Source organism: Elaeis guineensis, chromosome 11 (genome assembly GCF_000442705.2).
Source record: "Elaeis guineensis isolate ETL-2024a chromosome 11, EG11, whole genome shotgun sequence".
Classification (NCBI taxonomy): domain Eukaryota; kingdom Viridiplantae; phylum Streptophyta; class Magnoliopsida; order Arecales; family Arecaceae; genus Elaeis; species Elaeis guineensis.
In genome coordinates, this window is record NC_026003.2 from 7,481,906 (window position 1) to 7,501,433 (window position 19,528).

The window sequence follows — 19,528 nt, forward strand, 5'->3', positions numbered from 1 at the left end:
TAGTAGAAAAAATTAAAATTGATTCTATTAATTAATTTTATAAATTAATTTTATATTTCATATAAAATTTTGAAAAAATAAAAAATAATAAAATTATATAAAAAAATAATTTTTTTTAATAATTTATATATCCTATCTCTTTTTTCTTCTCTCACATCACTTTGAACTCTCACTCTTTTTTTCATTTTTTTAATAATTAATTATTTTTTATTTATCTTTTAATATTTTACTCCAATTTATTTATCCATCTTGTATATTTAAATTTTAAAATAATTTTATTTTTTATATGACATTAAGAGATGAAAAAAATAATTATAAAAAAAATAATTATAAAAAAAATAATTAAAAAAAAATGAGTCGATCGCTGCTGCCTTGCTACCTTGTCCACCCTCCCCATCATCGCCTATGGCTCCCTCGTCGCCGTCACCAGAGGTCTGCTTCAACACCCAGTGCCCCTGGACCGGCATAACTTTCAACACCTACGATTTAGGATTGGCCCAGGTCCGTCCCAATTGGTTGACTTTGGATGGTTTGGGAATCCGGCTCCATTTTTCCGCTTTAAAATATGAAAATTAAAAGAAAAGAAAAAGAAGAACCTGAAGCTGGCGAATGACGAGAAAATTCTCCTTCCCTCGATCACGTGGCCGACTGAAAGGCGAAGTCCTCGTCCCGCGAAGGAAATGAAAGAGGCCAAATCCAACCCCGCGAAATCGGTGAGGACTCGAGCGCCGACCGCCGGCGAGCTTGACGGCGAAGGTGAGGGTCCCCATCCCCTTCTTTCCGGTTTGATTCTTGGCATCGTTACCTTTCCTTCCAATCTCTCTTTAATTCGAACGGATCCATTGTTTATAGGTTTCTGCTCTCTCTCTTTGCCTTCAATCTTTTGTTCTCAAATTTTTCGCTTTGGATGAGTATAAGTGGTGATCAATTGATTGATACAAGATAGGTGTGTGCAGTGGAAATTTGAGACGATTTAGTTGTTGATGTACGAAGAATAAGTCTGTCATTGTGTGCAAGGTTGATAGAGGACTCTAATTATTTGGAAATTTAAATGTTTAAGTGCGACATGAGGTAGAGGTTTTGGCACATATCATAAGGATCCAAAATTATTGCTTTTTTTTTTTCTTTTTTTTCTTTGGTGAGGGGGAGGGAAGACTGTAGAAACGTAAATTGCCTGGCTGCAAGAAATTTGGGCTGCACAACACAACTCTTTTTGACTGTGAACTTGTTCATGTGAAATCTGAGACTCAGTCGCAGATATTTGTACAACACATCCAACACAGGCCCTTCCTATGTGCGACAATAGGAAGAATCGTATTCAGGAAGTCAATAAGCTAATTCCTCGGGATGTCTATTTGCTGGAACCTAGAAGCTTCCCCTAGGATGGAGGGGTCTGACCACTTGTGCATTGCATACTTCAAAAACTTCTGATTTCAAAGGTTAACTGTTAAATGGCTTGACGCTGTGACTGGCAGAAACATTGTCCGGATGCATGAGAGAACACTTTGATAGGGTATAAAAAGGGTGTGTTTGCCTGATATACCATTATATTCATCAAATTCGCAGATAATCTCCAGAATTAGTGGCCTTTGTTAGAAATTTAAGCACTGAAAAATTAAAACTTGACACTCAACCTTAATTGATGCTGTCTATGCCTTTCAAGCATTTAATCCCTTAGGCCTTGATACACCAAAATAAGAAATGATGATTTGGAGAAGCTTGTCTTTTCAGATTATTTTGCCAACAAGAGTTGCTTTTGGTTCTTGTATTGCAATCATAGTTTGCAAATCTGTAATACAGGTTTGATTATTAATTGCTAATGGTTGTATATATAGAGTACCATATTAAAGCTTTTCCATTAATAAGAATATATATTTTTAAAAAATAGACCCTATTAATGGAAACCACATGCATGTTAACCTCCTGATGTTCAAGAGGTGTCCCCTTTTTTTGAATACGGGGAGAGAGTGCCCATATAAATGAGATGGGATCAGGAGTGATTTAGGGTAAAGAGTGAGAGTTGGAGGCTTCAAGTGGGACAATGATGGGGGAGCAAGTGCATGGAAAGCATTGCAAAGATCAGTTACAAAGTCTTCATGATCTAAAATTTCATCCTTAAGCCTATCATCTCAACCATTTCACCTGTTCAAACATCAGCTTTCTTAAGTTTTATTCTTATGAAGGTTGTGAGATAAATGACATGGGCAAATGCATTATTTTATGGGCCTTTCAATGGTGTTATAATGAGAGGAGCAAAGGAGAAGAATCTGCTGGCAAAATGTCTTTCTCAGCATTGAAAAATGCAAGATGCTGAGATCATAGGCATTGTTGTTTAATAATGGAAGTAAAAAGAAAATGTTGTAATTTGGTTTATGATAGAAGTATGAAGACAATGTTAATAAGTTTTCATCAATAGATCAAATTGATATTAGAAAAGGTCAACTCAATTGTAACACCTATATAAAGGAACAATTTTGATGCTTGGCTACAGTAGTCAGATTTGCTTCCTGGAAACTAAGCATCTGAACTATCAAATATGGATGCCTGGGAACTGGAAACTTTCCACTATAAAACTTGATATAGTGTGGTTTTCCAGTCTAGTAGTTCAAGGAATGATGCCTGTACCACTTACAACCTACAACAATGTGACTGGATATTGACCACAAGGATGCTTTCAAATTTGAGAACAATTTTTGATGTACATTGAGCATATGAAAGTTTGGGCAAAGATGGTACCTTCTTTCCCCGAGTGGATGGGGTTCAGACTTGCAGAGTGTAACCTTACTCTTTCTCCCTAGAATATGCACCATGGTTAAGCAACTAACCATTTCCAAAATGCCAGCAAAATGCTTTTGCTCTCTTCCTAATGGGTATAAAGTTAGGAGAGAAATCGCGTCTTTCCTTGAACTTGTTAACAAGAGTTTTGCATAGTTTGCAGAGGATAAACAATCCAGAAAAATTGTGATAAAAATTGCATATAGAAAAACTTATTATTTTAATCAAGAAAAATCTCTCATACTAATTACAATGCAAGGTAAAGTGGTGAATAGTTCAATAATTATGAAAGACCGTTGATGTAGTTGTAAGAAAAAAGACTCAAGAATTGTAAATCATTATGCTTTTGTAGCTCATCAGAACATCTATCAGCATGGCAAGAACAAACTTATAGGTAGTACCTACCTATCAATTTTGTGACAAATCCAGCTTGTAGTTGGTTGAACCTGCGATGGATGGGCATGTGATGGGGTGAAAAAGCAGGGAGCTGGATCTTTAGGAAAAATTCAATGTGAGAGAGCCTAGGAAGTGTTTGCATAGATTAATGCTGCGCAACCAGCCAAAATACTAAAATCTACATCTACTAGCTTATGGTAAGAAATGTTACTAGAAACTGGGAAATCAAGCAATAGCAACAGGACTTGATGGACACAAATTCAGTGAGGATGCCAACTTGTAACCCACCATATAAATATTAAGGAGAATAACAAGTACACTATCTGGTAGATTATCAATGTATACAATATCATTTTATATGAGAAATTGTACATTCCTTGGCAACACTTTTTTGATAGATGGGAAAATACTCTTCATTAGATGCTACTTTTACCATTTAGGTTGATGAAATCGATCATATATGACGGTCAATTTTGTGGGACTTTTGATTGTACATTTTAAAGCAATTTTTTAGTCATTTGCCACAGATTCATTTCACCATCCAGTCTCTTCTGAGTAGCGTAATTCATGTCACCTCACTAGGTACAAAACCTGATTAACTTCTTTTGGTATACTAAACTGTTCATATGTTGCGGAGCAGATGTAATTTTGTAAGAATTTCCTGGAGCTGGAAGCACTCATTTTGTTTAAGATGGAGTTACAATTACGAGTTTATGAGTGTTTGGAAGTATACTCATGCTTCTGCTTTTGCAACAGGTATGATGGAGATATCATTGCTCAAGACATTGCTCAATAACATCACATGCTTTGATCTCTTGTCTTCCAGCAATGCTATAAAATCGGAGCTGGTTACAAGATACGTCAGAAAAATTGATGAAATCTTGGAGATTTTGAAACCAGTGCTTGATCAAGCTGTTGCTTCTAAGATATCGTCAGATGGGAAACTGATTCTATTGTTGAAAGAACTTGATGGTGTTGTCAATGAAGCTAGGGAACTTGTTGGGTGCTGGCACCCAACGATGAGTAAAGTTTATTTTGTATGTTACATTGACCTTATTTTGGAAACTTAGCCTTTTTTTTTTGTAAGACAGAAATTGTTTGCTTCTATTACAAAAAAAAAAAGGTGTTATACAAATAACTTTTTGAATCTTTCTCTTTTCCATGTCTTTCTTAGCATGGCAAGTAAGTTCTATGCGACAAAATTTGTTGATATCTTAGTTGTTTTTGTCCAGAACTGATTCATCTAATGTTATGATTGTCAGCATTTAACTGGGAATATTTTCTCCTACATTAGACAGAGTGAAATTTTAGCTAGATTCTGCCCTCAGGTTTTAGTTTTGGTTCATATCAATTCCAGCCTTTAGAACTGTAATAGCAGGTCTGCAGATATGTTGGAGACATGAATGATTTAGTTGGTTAATTTAGGTTTCACTATTCATGAACACCCTCTTCCACTGAGACAAGAACTGATTGCATTATAGCTTGCTAGATAACAATTTTAACTCTCAAGAAAGAAGGCACTGTTCCATTGTGTATCTTATCTCTGCAAATGGAGAGTAAGTTATTCAAACTTGAGCTGGCAGAGTGTGGAACTTGATAATGTTCATTAAATCATTATAGAGTAACTGTTGAAGTCGCTCATTTTTACTTAAAAAATATTAAAAAACGAAAAGCATCTTTTTAGCTAATGTAAACATAGTATTTACTTCTAAGGTCACTATGATGTGATGATTACATTCTTATTCTTTTTACTTGCTGGTGTTATATAGAGAGAGTGGATTTTTTGAAGTGCAACAATTAGATAGTTTTCCCTACAACTGTTTTCTGATCTTTAGTTAATTGATCAGCAATATTAATACCCTTCTTTTCATCCAGTAATGATGCTTCACTATCAGACTATGGGCTTTCTTGTGTTAAGTTCAATGACACACGTGTGATGGAGTATTGAATGAGCATATTGCTTTGGTAGTTCTCAAAGAATCATGCACGCTATTATTTTCTAACTGGGATTTGAATTGCTTTTCCCAGGTTTCGCAAATTGAATCCATAATAGCAAATATATGGAAATACTCCATTGAAGTATGCCAACTACTTAATTCGACTTCAACACCTATCGAGGTAATGAAGCACATATGAAGCTTGACCTACTTTTTATTCTTCCGTCTCATGATATATTTAGCTCCTTTGTATTCTGATTGAGGTTTGTTTTGGACAAACCATTTCAGCATTATGTACAGAAAATTCAACACATCCATTATGAACAGATATCAGATGTCATTAAAGAGGCCATAAGAGATCAGAGGGAGAAATTTATTCCTAAGCCTGAGCTTTTAGATAAAATTTTGAACTCTCTGAGCTTGTCATCTAATCAAGAATTGCTGATGGAGGCTGCTGCCCTTGAGAAATTTAAAATGAAGGTTGGCCATGGTGAAAACCATATAGAAGTGGAAGACATTGATCATATGATTGCACTTATCACTAGTATGCATGAGTGCCTGGTTAAAATAAAACAGTTGCACAGCATTAATGGGGTGCCAATTCCTGCTGATTTTTGCTGCCCACTGTCCCTAGAACTGATATCCGACCCAGTGATTGTGGATTCTGGTCAAACATATGAGCGGGCATTTATTAGAAAATGGCTTGATCAAGGTTTTAATGTTTGTCCCAAGACACGTCAAACACTTGGGAACACTAATTTGGTTCCCAACTACACTGTTAAGTTATTAATTGCCAACTGGTGTGAGTCAAATGACATCAAGCTTCCAGATCCCATGAAATCCATTAGTATGAATCTCTCTTTGTCTTCTCTAAGCCCCATAGATTCAAGTTCTAATGACTGCAATGTTCCTTATTCTGGTCATTCTCCAAGGGCTAATCATCCAAGATCGCCAGAATCTAACAAGTGTATGATAAGTTCACATAAGGATTCACATTTGTCTAGTGGAGACCTCCAGGGAAATTATTTGCATGAGAAGCCTTTGTCTCCACGTCGTAGTTCCCTACCTGTGGCGTTATCTTTGCAACTTGAAAACAGGTGTGATGCAAATACTGCAAGATTATCGTTAGTGACTGCTGTTGATTCTGGTGGCCAAACTGCTAATCAAACAAAACAGGATTCTCAAGCCTCCATGGTTGATGGGCAATTTCAGGGTCATAAACAAAGTGTTTCTGCCTGCAGTTCTGTTTCAGATAATGATTATCCTCAAGGTACTGGAGATGCAAATGTGGTGTCACGAGTTTCCAGTGACCTCACACATTACAGCAGTGATGCCTCAGGAGAAGTTACACAAGACACTCCAGCTTCCTCCGGAGAAGTTACACGAGAGACTCCAGCTTCCTCTGCTCCTCAGAGAGAACCTGAATTCCCTCCAAGGTTGGGTGAGGCTCGTTTTAGAAGCCAAACCATTTTTCAATGGCCATCCATCCCTAGGATCATATCTTCTCCATCTATGGATTCCAGGCCTGACCTCTCAGGTGTTGAGACCCAAGTTCGTAAGTTGGCTGAGGATTTGAAAAGTGATTCGGTTGATGTGCAGAGAGCTGCTACAGCAGAGCTGCGTTTTCTTACTAAACACAATATGGAAAATAGAGTTGTCATTGCAAACTGTGGATCTATAAGCTTGTTAGTTGATCTGCTTAATTCAGTGGACCCTGAGACTCAGGAGAATGCTGTAACTGCACTTCTGAACTTATCAATCAATGACAACAACAAGATTGCCATTGCAAATGCTGGTGCCATTGATCTTCTTATTCATGTGCTAGAGACGGGGAACTGTCAAGCAAGAGAGAACTCAGCTGCGACCTTATTTAGCCTTTCAGTGATTGGAGAAAATAAGGTTAGGATCGGACGATCAGGCGCAATTAGACCTCTGGTTGAATTATTAGGAAATGGGACTCCTCGAGGAAAGAAAGATGCTACAACTGCATTGTTTAATCTATCGATATTTCATGAGAACAAGGTTCGTATAGTGCGGGCTGGGGCTGTAAATCCCTTAGTGGAGCTGATGGACCCAGCAGCTGGTCTGGTTGATAAGGCTGTGGCTGTTTTGGCAAACCTTGCGACAATACAGGAGGGCAGGACCGCAATTGGTCATTCGGAAGGGATCCCTTCCCTTGTGGAAGTTGTCGAATTGGGATCTGCAAGAGGAAAAGAAAATGCTGCTGCAGCTTTGCTTCAACTCTGTACAAATAGTAATAGATTCTGTACTCAAGTTCTTCAACAAGGTGCTGTGCCTCCATTAGTAGCATTATCACAGTCAGGGACACCACGAGCTAAAGAAAAGGTATTGTTGTTTTATCTTCATTTCTAGCTTTGTATCTGTATGCATATAAGCATGTTTTTTGTTTTCGACAGGCCCCTCTTGTGTTTGTATTTTCAATTTTCATGGTTTTTAACTTAATCAGATATTAATTTTCGTATGTAAATTGACGACATTTAAGTGGTAATATTCTGACTGTTTTTTGGTCTGTTTGATTAATATCAACATTTATATATATATATATATTTTTGTCTTTCCTTTTCTCTTTTGCCTTTAATTTTATATTTTTTATATAGAAGATTCTGGGATTCATAAGTGACAAATTCTATTAATCATGCCGAAACAGAAAAAAAGGTAAAAGAGAATTTGGAAACCCTTTTCATCATAGATATTAAAATGATAAGTTAAAAAGGTGCCTGTGAACCCATGTCAAGTGTCTGTATTACCCCAACATATGATGTGCAAGTTGATGCTGAAACCATCGCAAGAACATGCAAAAGTTAGTTAGGCTAGGTGCGCAGGTTATGGTTACTATTTTGGTAGGTTATGCTTAGAAAAGAAAATCCACACAGAGATTTGTAAGATACACCAGAGACATGTCTTACTACTTTAAATGTTTGAGGAGATTGGAATACCCTGTACAACTATAATAATTAAGTGGCTTCAATGTTTGCGTGGATACCCCAAATTTAGCTTCCATTTAACTGGTCCTGGCTTCAAAACAACTATAATAATATTGTTGTATGGTGGACAACTGTTGAAAATTGAAATCATTAGATGCGTACCATCCAACGATACCAGCTGTTAAGAGATATCAAAAGTAGAATATTTAAAGTAATGGAGCTGTTTACTCTTTGATTATTCTGATTTTCCATTAGTTTTTAATATGTCTTGGTATTTCTTTGGAATGGTTTTTGCTTAAAAACTATATTTTTTTTTTGTTTTGTTTGGTTTACTTTTTAAGGGCAATCCATAAAATATGTCATTTTTGCATATGGGTATATAGTTGTAAAGCTTTTGCTCTTTGAATGAGAGGAATCTTAGAAAGACATAGCAACACTACTCTTTTTTTTTAAAATTTTTATTGTAGTGACAATTTTATTGTTGAAGACACATGCACAACATGTGCATTAATTCCCTAGCATATCAAATTGTGCCTGTGGAGTGAAAAAAAAAAAAACACTATGCTTTTGGCAAGAGTGAGATTTATTAAAGGTGGTAAAATAATCTTTGTTCTTTGGTAGCTATGAAAAGGACATCTGTAGGATGGTGCTAGGGGAACCATATATGCCATCTTTCTTTCATATTATTGAAGCAGCAAGTATTAAAACTGCTGCTAGATGACAAGGAAATTTAGGAAACCAGGGAGTTAAGTAGAATTATGCTTCATACTTGATTGACTTGCTTTATTTAGTAAAAACTTGAAAAAGGGAAATTATAACAGTATTGATAAGGACAAAGGTGATTTACAGAGTTGGATGAATTGCTATGGAACTATACTATGCACATTGGAGTAAAATATAAAGCTATTGGTAAGGGTCATGAAAATTGATGTCGAAGTCATGGAATAGGGCATCGTATTGTGCTTGTGTCAGCATGGTACAAGGTATGTGTGTTGGTCTATGTTGGCCCATGTGATTGTTAGTTCAGCATGCTTTTGCAAGGACCAATTCTAGTTGCCACAAGCCTTTAGACATGGTTGGGCGACTGACCATCAAATTTTGGCATTGCATGTCCATACCATGCCAACCTATGATTTGATGGGCATAACAAACAGTACTTTAACCATTGGTTGAAAGATGCCAACAATAGTTGAGGATGGATTCTTTTAACCTTATCGTCTAGGAAGTCAACTGTGGATGCTCCATCCCTATTCTAGTACCAGTAAGAGATTTTCAGTGATAAGAGAATCTGCATATGGTTTTTATTAAATTTGAGGGTTTTATGCTCGATACACATGCCTAAAATGTAAGTTATAAATGGAACAAGAGATAGGTATGCACAGGATCTTCTCCATTTTCAAATATTTAGAAGAGGAGATGATGAAGAAGATAGAGGCTTCTTGGAAAAGAATTTGGATTTCACTAATTCTTGATAATCACATTGGTGGAATCATGCCACTTGGAGCATGACAAATGAGTAACAAGAACAAACGTAATATGGTCTTTCCTTGAGGTTGAGTTATAAAAAGTTTCTTTTGGTAGCAAACTTCATTACAATGTTAAATTATGATTGTGCTTCCATTGGGTTACATGAGCACTTAAAAGCTTTATCAACCTTTTATTCAAATGTAATAGCTTTCTAATTTTCTTAAGGATCGATACGGAAGTTTTCAATCTCATTAGTTGATCCTGTCTCAATTTCCTCCTAAGACAGTATGTATATGTTACCAGGTTGGGATGGTACATTCAAGGCATGCTAAAACAATCAGTAACAATAAGAATAAAAAGAAATATTAAATAAATTTGCATCCATGTCTGTCTTGACTGTCCCAATTTGTCCCAACACTTGGGACACAGTGGAACTGTCAAGATGGACCGAGATGGTTGGGATGTCTCAATGCAAGAGAGACCCAATGTCTGCATCCCATTATGATCCTGTGTTCCTATTGCAACAATATGGTACTGAGTGGTGAGTACCTTGTTTCCTCTAGTGGGACCTAAATCCTTGATTGGTATCTAAACCTTAATGTAGCAAAACCTATTGTTGTCTTCAGTAGACATGAGAAAGTAGATGTTATGTACTAGATCTACCAGACAGACTAGAAGTTAGATGCTTAATGTATATGAAAATAATTTAACTTTTAATTACTCATAATCAGATCATCAGGATCGTGAGAGACTTGAGTCGCTTTATAATGGCGATCCTGCTGCTTGGGAACAAAAAGAATACGAAATAACAGTTCAGTCATTTTTGGTTGAAATTGTCGAAATTGTCTAGCAAGATTCGCAGACTTGGTAGCGGAATACGTGTCAGTTGCCGACCGATACGATACCATGCCATACCATACTAGACTGTACCATACCGTACCAATAATAATAACAAAAAAAAAAAAATCCCACCCACTGGCACTAAAAGAAAAGAAAATTGGGATGAATTGGACTGAACCGGCCCACCCAGTATCGAGCGGTTCGGACTGATGCCGTACCGAATCAACCGGTTCGGTCTAGTTCAGCTCATTTTCTAAAAGTTCGGTTTGAACTGGACCGACTTCCCATCGGTACGGTTCGATACGAGGTATATCGGCCGGTTCGGATCGCTACGGAATACTATGCTATCTAGGACCGGCTGAAATTGATCGGAAGTTTCAATCTTTTTCAGATGGATCCTTGCCAAAATGGAGCAAGTCCAACTGAATCTTGAAACCATCGATTTGGAGGATTTTTTTTTTTATACATGCATGTATGACGTCCATTAATAGCAAGGGAGTTGATTGAACGAGGATTGGAAGGTCACATGATAAAGGGGGTAGGTTGTGAAAAACACAGATTAAGAAAAGCTGCCATTTTTATATGGGAAACCTTTTGCAGAGTGCTAGAGACTGGTTGTAAGTGGGTCCATGGTTTCGTAGGCACAAAAAATTGTTAGACAAAATATTTCTAGAATATGCCTAAGACTCAAAACTCTGTCATTGTGCATATTATATAGGAACATAAATTTCTAATGTTTGATAAATATTTCATCTGGCTAAATTGAGACAGCTGTCCTAGTGTATTCAACTCTACTTAAGTTCAGTCGGGTGGTTGGGTTTTGTCCCTTTCAACTTGGTAATCTTGTTTTTGTAGACCTTGTAGCTTTCTGCCTGTGAGGTGCTCGCAAGTGATCGAGAGGGTGTGCAAACAAGTTCTGTTTCTATTTGTTTATTTATTTATTCCTTCCATCTGTGCAAAGTCTAGTGAAATCATTTCATTAAATTAGTTGATGAAGACCCTAAGATGTGAATCTTGCTTTGCAGGCACATGCTCTTCTTCGCTATTTCCGAGATCAACGGCAATGCAATGCAGGGAGGGGATGATGCTGACATACACTTTTGCAATATACCTGTAACACTCAGTCTTATGTAATTATAAGTTGGATCCTATCTGATTCTGTTAAGCGCCGACATTGGTGTCATGAGTTAAGTGCGCGATGTTTTTGAAGTTTACTCTCATGTTAAGTAGATCAGATAATTGTTCCAGGGACGTTTCCTTGTAAAAAAGACTGAGCTGTAAAGGTCTCTTGGAAGTCCATTGATTCTTTGTTTGTCTTGGTACTGTTGACTGTTGTATATGCCTTTTCCTATGCTAGTGTAAACTAAGGTGCATGTTCTTTTGGGGTCTGGTGGCATTACAATTGGTATATTAGACTTCTAAAAATTGTTCTTGTTTTCTAGCAAATCCAGTGGTCTGAAAATTGTGGATTACTCATTTGCATCTCTGGCTCCTTCAAAGAGAGCCTCTTTGTCACCGTATATACAATAGCTAATCTACAAGAAAACAGATGATAACAAGAGTAAGCGATGGCAAAACTATAAAGAAAAACTATAATGTATTTTAAGAGGAAGAAAAAAATATTTAAAAAAAAAAAAGAAATTGGGGGATTGAAGCTTGGTACAGGCGAGGTAATTGCAGTGATTGGAGAAAGTCGGATTTGTTTTTTTTTTTTTTTTGGTCTTTTCTGTGTCAAAATGGATGTATCATTATTACTCTTATCGTGCGCAACTAAAAATTGTTCTGGTTCACCTACCAGACCCTTGTAGAAAGGGCCACTCGACTGTCCACGCGTCCAACTCACTCGTGCATTCGTCTTTAGTCAAAACAATGGGCTACTTGTCATACCTCAACACACCTAGTAGTCTGTTTGGACTCCCAACCTAAATAGCCGATCCACACTAATTCCCTCAGATCTTGCTCACCTTTATACAAAAAAAAAAAAAAAAAAGCACCTGCCTTCTGCTATGATTGATTTAATAGCTGAACTGAATTTCTTAGAGGGTGAAAATAAAAAAAAATCGATAATTATAATGATCATTATTTCGCTTTACAACAGAAAGAATGTTAACAGAAGTAATGATGATGTTTTTGACCAAAAATATTCTTCATCTGACTTCAACATGTTACTTTTTATATTCACCGAGCTAATGTTCTTCATAATTTTGCAACGGTTGCAAAAACATGAAATTTACACCCACTTTTCTCTCCAAAAATACTTGCCATGCCCACAGGGTTTCCACGTGGGAACAGATTTAAAAATTACATTATATTTATAAAAAATTAGATTTATACTCTTTGATGGAGAAAAATATGATCTCAAATAATTAGTGATAGCAATCAGATAAGTTGGACCGGACGAATCAAATTTGATGTAAGATAAATTAAAAATTTATAAATCTAAATTTACTCATTAGTTAAATAGATACAATTAGATTTGCATCGGATTATTTTATCAAATAGATAATTTAATTTTAAAATTTTATGTCTCGATAAAACAAGATGTTTCGATCGTCTAATATTGTTTCTATAAGAAAATAAGATCCGGATGAATTGAGAACTCTGAAACATGTAATTATATGAGAAAAAAATAAAAAAAAATAAAAATAAAAAATAAAATAAAGATGAAAAAATAAAGAAAATAAAGAAAAAAATATAAAGAAAAAAAAAAAATATAATTACAAGAAAAAAAAGAAAGATCTCTATCAATATGTGCATGATTAGAATTATTATCCAAACAAAAGGGATAGCATCCTATTTCATGAAGAAATCAAAATATATTTATTTTATATTATTTAAAAATATCAAAAAAATCAGAATACATTCATTTTATAGAATTTAAAAATTTATTTAATTTTATAAATATTTTATGGGAAATCAGAACACATCTTATAGAATTTAAAAATCTGCTTAATACCATAAGAACCAGACAAATTAAACGGGTTAAAAAGTGCCACCCTTATGCTAGACACGTGTACCTTTTAAAAGGAAAATCCACGGCACAACCAAAGGCGCCCCACCGGCCACCAACTTTTTTGTTTTTTTTTTTTTTTTTTTTTTTTCTGCCCCTCCAACCCACCCTATATAAAGCTTAATTAAAAAGAATTGAAACAAAAGAAACCGAAACGAAATATCTGAGATCTCTTCTCCTTGTTTGCGGTGAGGAAGATGGGAGAGAAAAACAAGGCGAGGGAGACGACGACGATGGATCGGGTGAAGTGGATGGTGGGATTGGGGTTCTGGGTTCAGGGATTCCGGTGCTTCCCGTGGCTGGGCATCAACTTCTACCTCAAGGATGGGCTGGGCGTCCCCGCCTCCGCCCTCCAGATCCTCCAGAACTCGGCAAATCTCCCAATGGTCGCCAAGCCCCTCTACGGCCTCCTCTCCGACGCCGTCGCCATCCGCGGCCAGCGCCGCCTCCCCTACGTCGCCCTCGGCGGTAAAACACCTATCGCCACCGCCCCCACCTTTTCCTTTTCGCTTTTCCTTTTTTTTTTAATCTATTTTCACCGACAAAAAAAAAACTCGTCGGAATTCTCTCGAATCTATCGAGTACGGTGTTCCCGTGGAATAGTTTAGCTTTGTTTTACGTTCCTATCTGGGCTTGAGAGATTGGTCATCCCGAAGTCCTTCCACATGCTTGGAGTTGTAGAATTGTCCTGTTCGGTAAATTTGAGGGTTTGTTAACAGTTTCGGAGGAATACTGGAACTTCATAAAGCGGTTTGGTACGTAGGTATCATATGGGAATGTTCCTTCCCCCGGCCGTAGCGGTGGAAGGTCTTCACTACTCGTGTGATAACTTTGAAGCTTCTTCCGCGACCCTAAATTTACCTGCTAGCAAATGATTTTTTTTACCTGTTAGCAAATGATTTTTTAACTACAAAATAAAGTTGGTCTATGTTTAGCCTTGAGTAGGACCAAGGACTTTGGCTCGTTTGATGTGCTAGAGCAAAGGGTGCTTTTGGTTCGCAACTGGAATCCAAATCAGAATCTGAATAGATTGGAATGAGAATTAGAATGAGCATATTTACTGATGCGTTTGGAATCGGAATGGGGTTTGAATACCAGAGAATTAGAACTGAAATGAGATTTGAATACCAACGAGAGTTGGAATTGGATTTTTCAGGATTAAGGATTTCATTAGAGCAGGACTTTCCAACCAAATAGCTGGAAATGAAAGTCGCTCATTTCCATTCTAGAGCCCAACTTCTCCAAACCAAACATAATAAAAAAAAAGTACAAGAAGAAGAATTTGGACTCGCTGCTACATCGTCAACATATAAATATCCTGCTCCCACGTATTGCATTAGCTTCATAGAATTGGACTCTCGAGCTTTTAATACAAAATAGGAACTGTCTTTGTTCTTATATTTTGAGGCAACTAGGGGCGAATAACAGATCCTTTGAAGCCGCATTCGGAAGGAACATCGTTAGCAGTGGCCTTCAAGTTAAGATTTAGGGCAGGCCTCATGGCATAAAATTACTGCTTGCTTTGCTGAGAGTCTAAGCATCTCTATCCTTTTTATGTGTGGTGCTGTATCTTATATAGCTGATCTGTTTCTCTTTAGTATTTCCTTTTTTCTGTTATATCTAACTATTGGTCATTTTTGGTTTGGAAGTCTGGAACTCGAACTAAATACTAAGAAACCATCAAAGATGTCCATATTTTAACTGATTTTCCTTTGTCTAGATCAAAACTAAAAACAGGTTTTGAAACCTTCAGCCACTGGTGATACATAATGACAGGCTGATTCGGTTAAAAGTCTAAATGATGTGTTGCATGGTTGGCATCAAGGGTTGAGGGAAAATTTTCAAAGGCTTTGATATGTCCTACAGTGTTTTGTGGATCAAAATAGCCAGAATAGAAGCTTTTAAGCATGTAGTACAGTCCTCACATGGAGGACATGGTTGTAGTAAATTTTTGACATTTCCATGGAGGATTGGGTTGGAGAATTTGAAAAATTCACTAGATAACAAGGCATGAGAAACAAAATTTTCTTTTTGAAACATTACACAAGAAAGGAATATCTGATATGATACTAGTGGATATTTTGACTTGGGAGGTAGGATTTCAAAAGGCCATTATTGATCAATAATGTAACCTTGGAGGAGCGGGAGGCAAAAGATTAATAAAACTTAATTTAATTTATCTGTATAAGGTCATTGACATGTCAAAATGCAAGGGCCTAAGAAAAAAAGGAAACTTTCAGAAAGATAATGAAATTTTAACAAGTTAGAATAACTATTTAACATCTTATAACTTGGTTAAGAGGGGATGGTCGCACCTCAGATTCATGTCAATTGCATAATGAGGAGTTCTACACTGGCTTCCACTGATTTTTTGATTATCACATCAGAAAACAAACTTGGTAGCAACAAATACCATTGATCTTAGAACAGTTAATGAATCATCCATGCACAAGTCAAGACAATTTTGTGTTTATTATTAGATGAACCTTTCCATAAATGAGATAGGATAACCTACAGTTTGAAGTTGATAAATTACTGTTTAATACTTGTCATTTGGTTGACCTTTTAGGAACCTCTTGCGTAGGAAACACAGTAGTTCAAATTTCATGCATGTCTAAATTGAGCATGTATCCTATATTGATGCTTGTCACATACTTCTAGGATACACTTTGAATACTTATTTTAAGTATCTTAATTTTAAAATTAGGAAGGACTTTGGGTGCTTCTCATGTATGACAGAAGTACTTCACCTATATGGCTATACCTCCAAAAGGTAGGGTTTTATTTGCTTTCTTTCTTCTTTTCTTCTTGACAAATGTGGACCTTTTAATGATAAATGGTTAATTTTGGAGTTTGCAGCATTAATGTTATTCTATAAAGTATGGATTATAATATATGGATTTGAAAGATAACTAAATGATAGAGTTTGTCGATGCTAATACTATTGTCTAAAGTATGAGTTCTACTATTTTGATAACCCACTATGCTTATGGATGCTATTTTACATCTATATCTAAATAATACAGGTGCATACATTTACACATTTAAGTTATTACACATCCACCCAACCACCAACAGACAGATACACACACAGGGAGATAGAGAGGAAGGGGCATGTGGGGGGGAGGGGGAGGGGGAGGTTGTACCTATTGTTTCCTTCCTTTTCATTATTTCTTGTGCCTCTGTAACTATGTTGTGTCTATCTGCATCTTGTGTTCCTGTCCATGCTTCATAGCCCTTCACATAAATATTACCTGCTAAAACTTTGATGCAAGTATCACAAAGTTCTGAAGAATCCAGGCTTTACTGTGGCTGTGCTTAGGGGATTTTAAGTTGACAAGCACTATATGCAATTAGAGCGCTATTTGGTTCTTTTTAGTTTCCTAGCATTCAACACAAAGTTATCATCTTTCTTCACATATTAATGTAGATTAAGCCTCATCACACTTACTGAACATTTATAAGTGTATACAACAAGTTGGATTACTTGAAGGGTCATTTAACTTTCAAGAGAAAAGAGTTGCTGATTGGTGCCAAATGGCTTCAGGTCACTTCAGTAGCTCCAAGACACATATTTTATAGTTATGTTACTTACGTTAGGTGACCCTCCTCTAAATCAGGATAACACCAAGTTTGTTGAGATGCTAAAAACTGTTTGCGCCATACTGCACATCTACTATGTTCAGATGCTAAAAACTGTTTTCACCATGCTGCACATCTAATATGTTTCTTCTTATATTTCAGTTAACAGATATTCAGATCACATTACTCCAATTTATGTTCAGAAAAGAAGGTTACCTTGTGTCACAGAAATACTTGTTGTTTTTGTATTATGTCTTGTACCCTTTCTGTAATCTTCAGAGAGCACTCCATTAATACTGTCATGTGCAGCTCTGTTGCAGGCAGTCTCATGGTTAGCAATCGTCCTTCTCCCCGAGACCATGTCCATTGCCTTTCTCACGCTCTTCCTCCTCCTAGGGAACCTTGGTGCATCTATAGCTGAGGTTGCGAATGATGCCATCGTTACTGAGGCTGGCAAGCAATTGCAGTCTCCATCTATGTCAGGCCAACTGCAGTCTTTTGCAATGATGTCTTTTGCCTCTGCTGGTGCCCTTGGCAATCTCCTTGGCGGGATTGCTATCAACTTGCTCTCTCCCAGAACCATGTTCCTCCTTTTTGCCCTCCTCCTGCTTCTCCAGTTCTTCACAACTGTTGCTGTCCCTGAGAGCTCCCTCAACCTCCCCAAGAAGGCAGGCAATTCATCAAAATCTTCTAGCATCCGTAAACAGCTCTCAGAGCTAAAGATTGCTTTACGGAAGCCAGAGATCTCCCGCTCAATTGTGTGGTTCTCAGCATCCTACGCCGTGGTCCCGCTGTTAATTGGCACCATGTTCTTCTACCAGACCCAGCATTTGAACCTCGACCCATCAGTCATTGGCTTCTCCAAGGTCTTTGGACAGGCTGCATTGATGGCTTGGAGTGTGGCCTATAATAAACAGTTCAAAAAGACCCCTGCGAGGAAAGTCTTGTCGATGCTGCAGGTTACCATAGCTCTCTTAATGGTGTCTGATGTGTTGTTTGTAAAGGGGATTTACCGGGACATGGGAGTGTCAGACTCAGTGTATGTGGTGATCTTCTCGGGCTTACTAGAAGCTTTGTTTCAGTTTAAGGGACTGCCATTTACTGTTCTTATGGCACAGCTGTGCCCGGCTGGGTGCGAGGGCTCTGTTATGGCATTCCTAATGTCAGCATTGGCTCTTGCAATTATTGTCAGTGGTTACCTTGGGGTTGCACTTGCTGCATTCATGGGTATAACAGGGACCGACTTCTCGGGGCTCACTGTTGGAATCTTGATACAGGCAGCATGCACATTGCTGCCTCTCTGCTGGTCGTCATGGATCCCGGATACTGGCCGACCTGAGAAGAAAGAAGAATAGCTTGCATGGCGCATGGGGTAAACAGAGCTAATTATTCTTTTCAATTGTTGGGTGTCGAAGTGTTCATTTTTCTTGCCATAATTATAATATAGAACAGAGAAGTTCATGACAGGAAGATTCTATCGGGAGATCCATGCTGAACCAATTGTTGGATTGTCATGCAGGCATGCCAAACTTTTTCAGAAGTCTATTATTCTTCCTGGCTACTCTCTGAAAACTTCTATTGAGGGAAAATAAAGATGACTAATATTGTGTTGGTGGGATTGGTGTGAGAGGACATATTATTAGCAAACTCATGGGGAGTTTCCAGATCGACGCTAGGAGCAGCTGAGGAGGGAATGAGTTTGAAACCATCTATGGTTTATGTTTGGAGTGGTAATAATGACCAAAAATAACTTATATTTTGAGTAAGCCAACAAATGGATATAATATATGATCAAAATCTAATCATATTCCATAATAGACAATGCAGGAGGCTTACATTTACCGGTAGTGTGGGTGGAATTGTTTTTTTGTTATCGGATTTTATGGGTTATAAAGCTGCTAATTCTTGTTGTCTTTGATTTGTTGAGGTTTGAGGAGTTTTAAATCAGATTCCTGCTCTGGTCATTGTTTTATAATATGTTTTAGTATTTGGGGAAAAAATTGGGCAACGTCCAATGCAATTTATAAGCATGAACAGCGGCTAGCCTAGGCTAATGAAAGGAAAGATTACAATCGGATCGCAAGGAAAATGCTGCACAAATATAAACCAGATTCACAAGACGGGGTGGCAGACTCTGGAATGCTACAAGATCTTTACAATCTAAGAAGGGATTCTATGGCGTTCAACTAAAGCTGTAGAATGCTAATCCTCCTTTCTTCTCTCCCACATGCACCCCTGCCGTTCTCTCTCTCTCTCTCTCTCTGTCGATGCATTCAAGAATGCTTTAGACGTAATTTTTGGAATCTATCTGTTTGCAAGTATCGTGAAGGGCTTTGGCCATGTTTATTTGCTGGATTTTGTTCATAGAAGCAGTTAGATTCACTTCTACATGTACTGTACATCATGAGGCACCTAATTAAATATGTAATTAGTTCAAGTTACTTTCTGCCCTATCTCTCTTCTCTTAAGACTTCGTTTTGGTCTTTCATGTAAACTTTCTTCTAGTGTTACCCTTCTTTGAAAACTTTACTCTTCCCTTGTGGACTGATCGAACTTCATCTGATGAAATGGTTGGA

The 19,528-nt window shown here is 37.2% G+C and overlaps 2 protein-coding genes across 4 annotated transcripts; both read left to right on the forward strand.

Annotated features, from left to right (window-relative positions):
• Positions 1–384: 384 nt before the first annotated feature.
• LOC105053530 (U-box domain-containing protein 4) lies at positions 385–11,657 on the forward strand. Its single transcript, XM_010934738.4, has 5 exons — positions 385–756; positions 3,928–4,208; positions 5,200–5,289; positions 5,397–7,454; positions 11,386–11,657. Exons 1-5 carry the CDS (start codon positions 681–683, stop codon positions 11,443–11,445), a joined length of 2,565 nt encoding a protein of 854 aa, XP_010933040.2. The 5' UTR covers positions 385–680; the 3' UTR covers positions 11,446–11,657.
• Positions 11,658–13,506: 1,849 nt separating this feature from the next.
• LOC105053529 (probable folate-biopterin transporter 7) lies at positions 13,507–18,865 on the forward strand. Of its 3 annotated transcripts, XM_010934736.4 has the most exons (3): positions 13,507–13,838; positions 17,262–18,324; positions 18,472–18,865. In XM_010934736.4, exons 1-2 carry the CDS (start codon positions 13,568–13,570, stop codon positions 18,305–18,307), a joined length of 1,317 nt encoding a protein of 438 aa, XP_010933038.1. In that variant the 5' UTR covers positions 13,507–13,567; the 3' UTR covers positions 18,308–18,324; positions 18,472–18,865. The 3 variants fall into 3 exon arrangements, with proteins under 3 accessions (XP_010933038.1, XP_010933037.1, XP_010933039.2); XM_010934735.4 differs by having other exon boundaries at positions 17,262–18,865; XM_010934737.4 differs by having other exon boundaries at positions 13,510–13,838; positions 17,273–18,865.
• The last annotated feature ends 663 nt before the right edge of the window (positions 18,866–19,528 follow it).

Excerpts from the sequence above, each read along its gene's own strand:
- LOC105053530 (XM_010934738.4), top strand. The coding sequence starts at position 681 with ATGAAAGAGGCCAAATCCAACCCCGCGAAATCGGTGAGGACTCGAGCG. Across the intron at positions 4,209-5,199 it reads CGATGAGTAAAGTTTATTTT|GTTTCGCAAATTGAATCCAT; the intron begins GTATGTTACATT and ends TGCTTTTCCCAG. Across the intron at positions 7,455-11,385 it reads CACCACGAGCTAAAGAAAAG|GCACATGCTCTTCTTCGCTA; the intron begins GTATTGTTGTTT and ends CTTGCTTTGCAG.
- LOC105053529 (XM_010934735.4), top strand. The coding sequence starts at position 13,568 with ATGGGAGAGAAAAACAAGGCGAGGGAGACGACGACGATGGATCGGGTG. Across the intron at positions 13,839-17,261 it reads CCCCTACGTCGCCCTCGGCG|CTCTGTTGCAGGCAGTCTCA; the intron begins GTAAAACACCTA and ends TGTCATGTGCAG.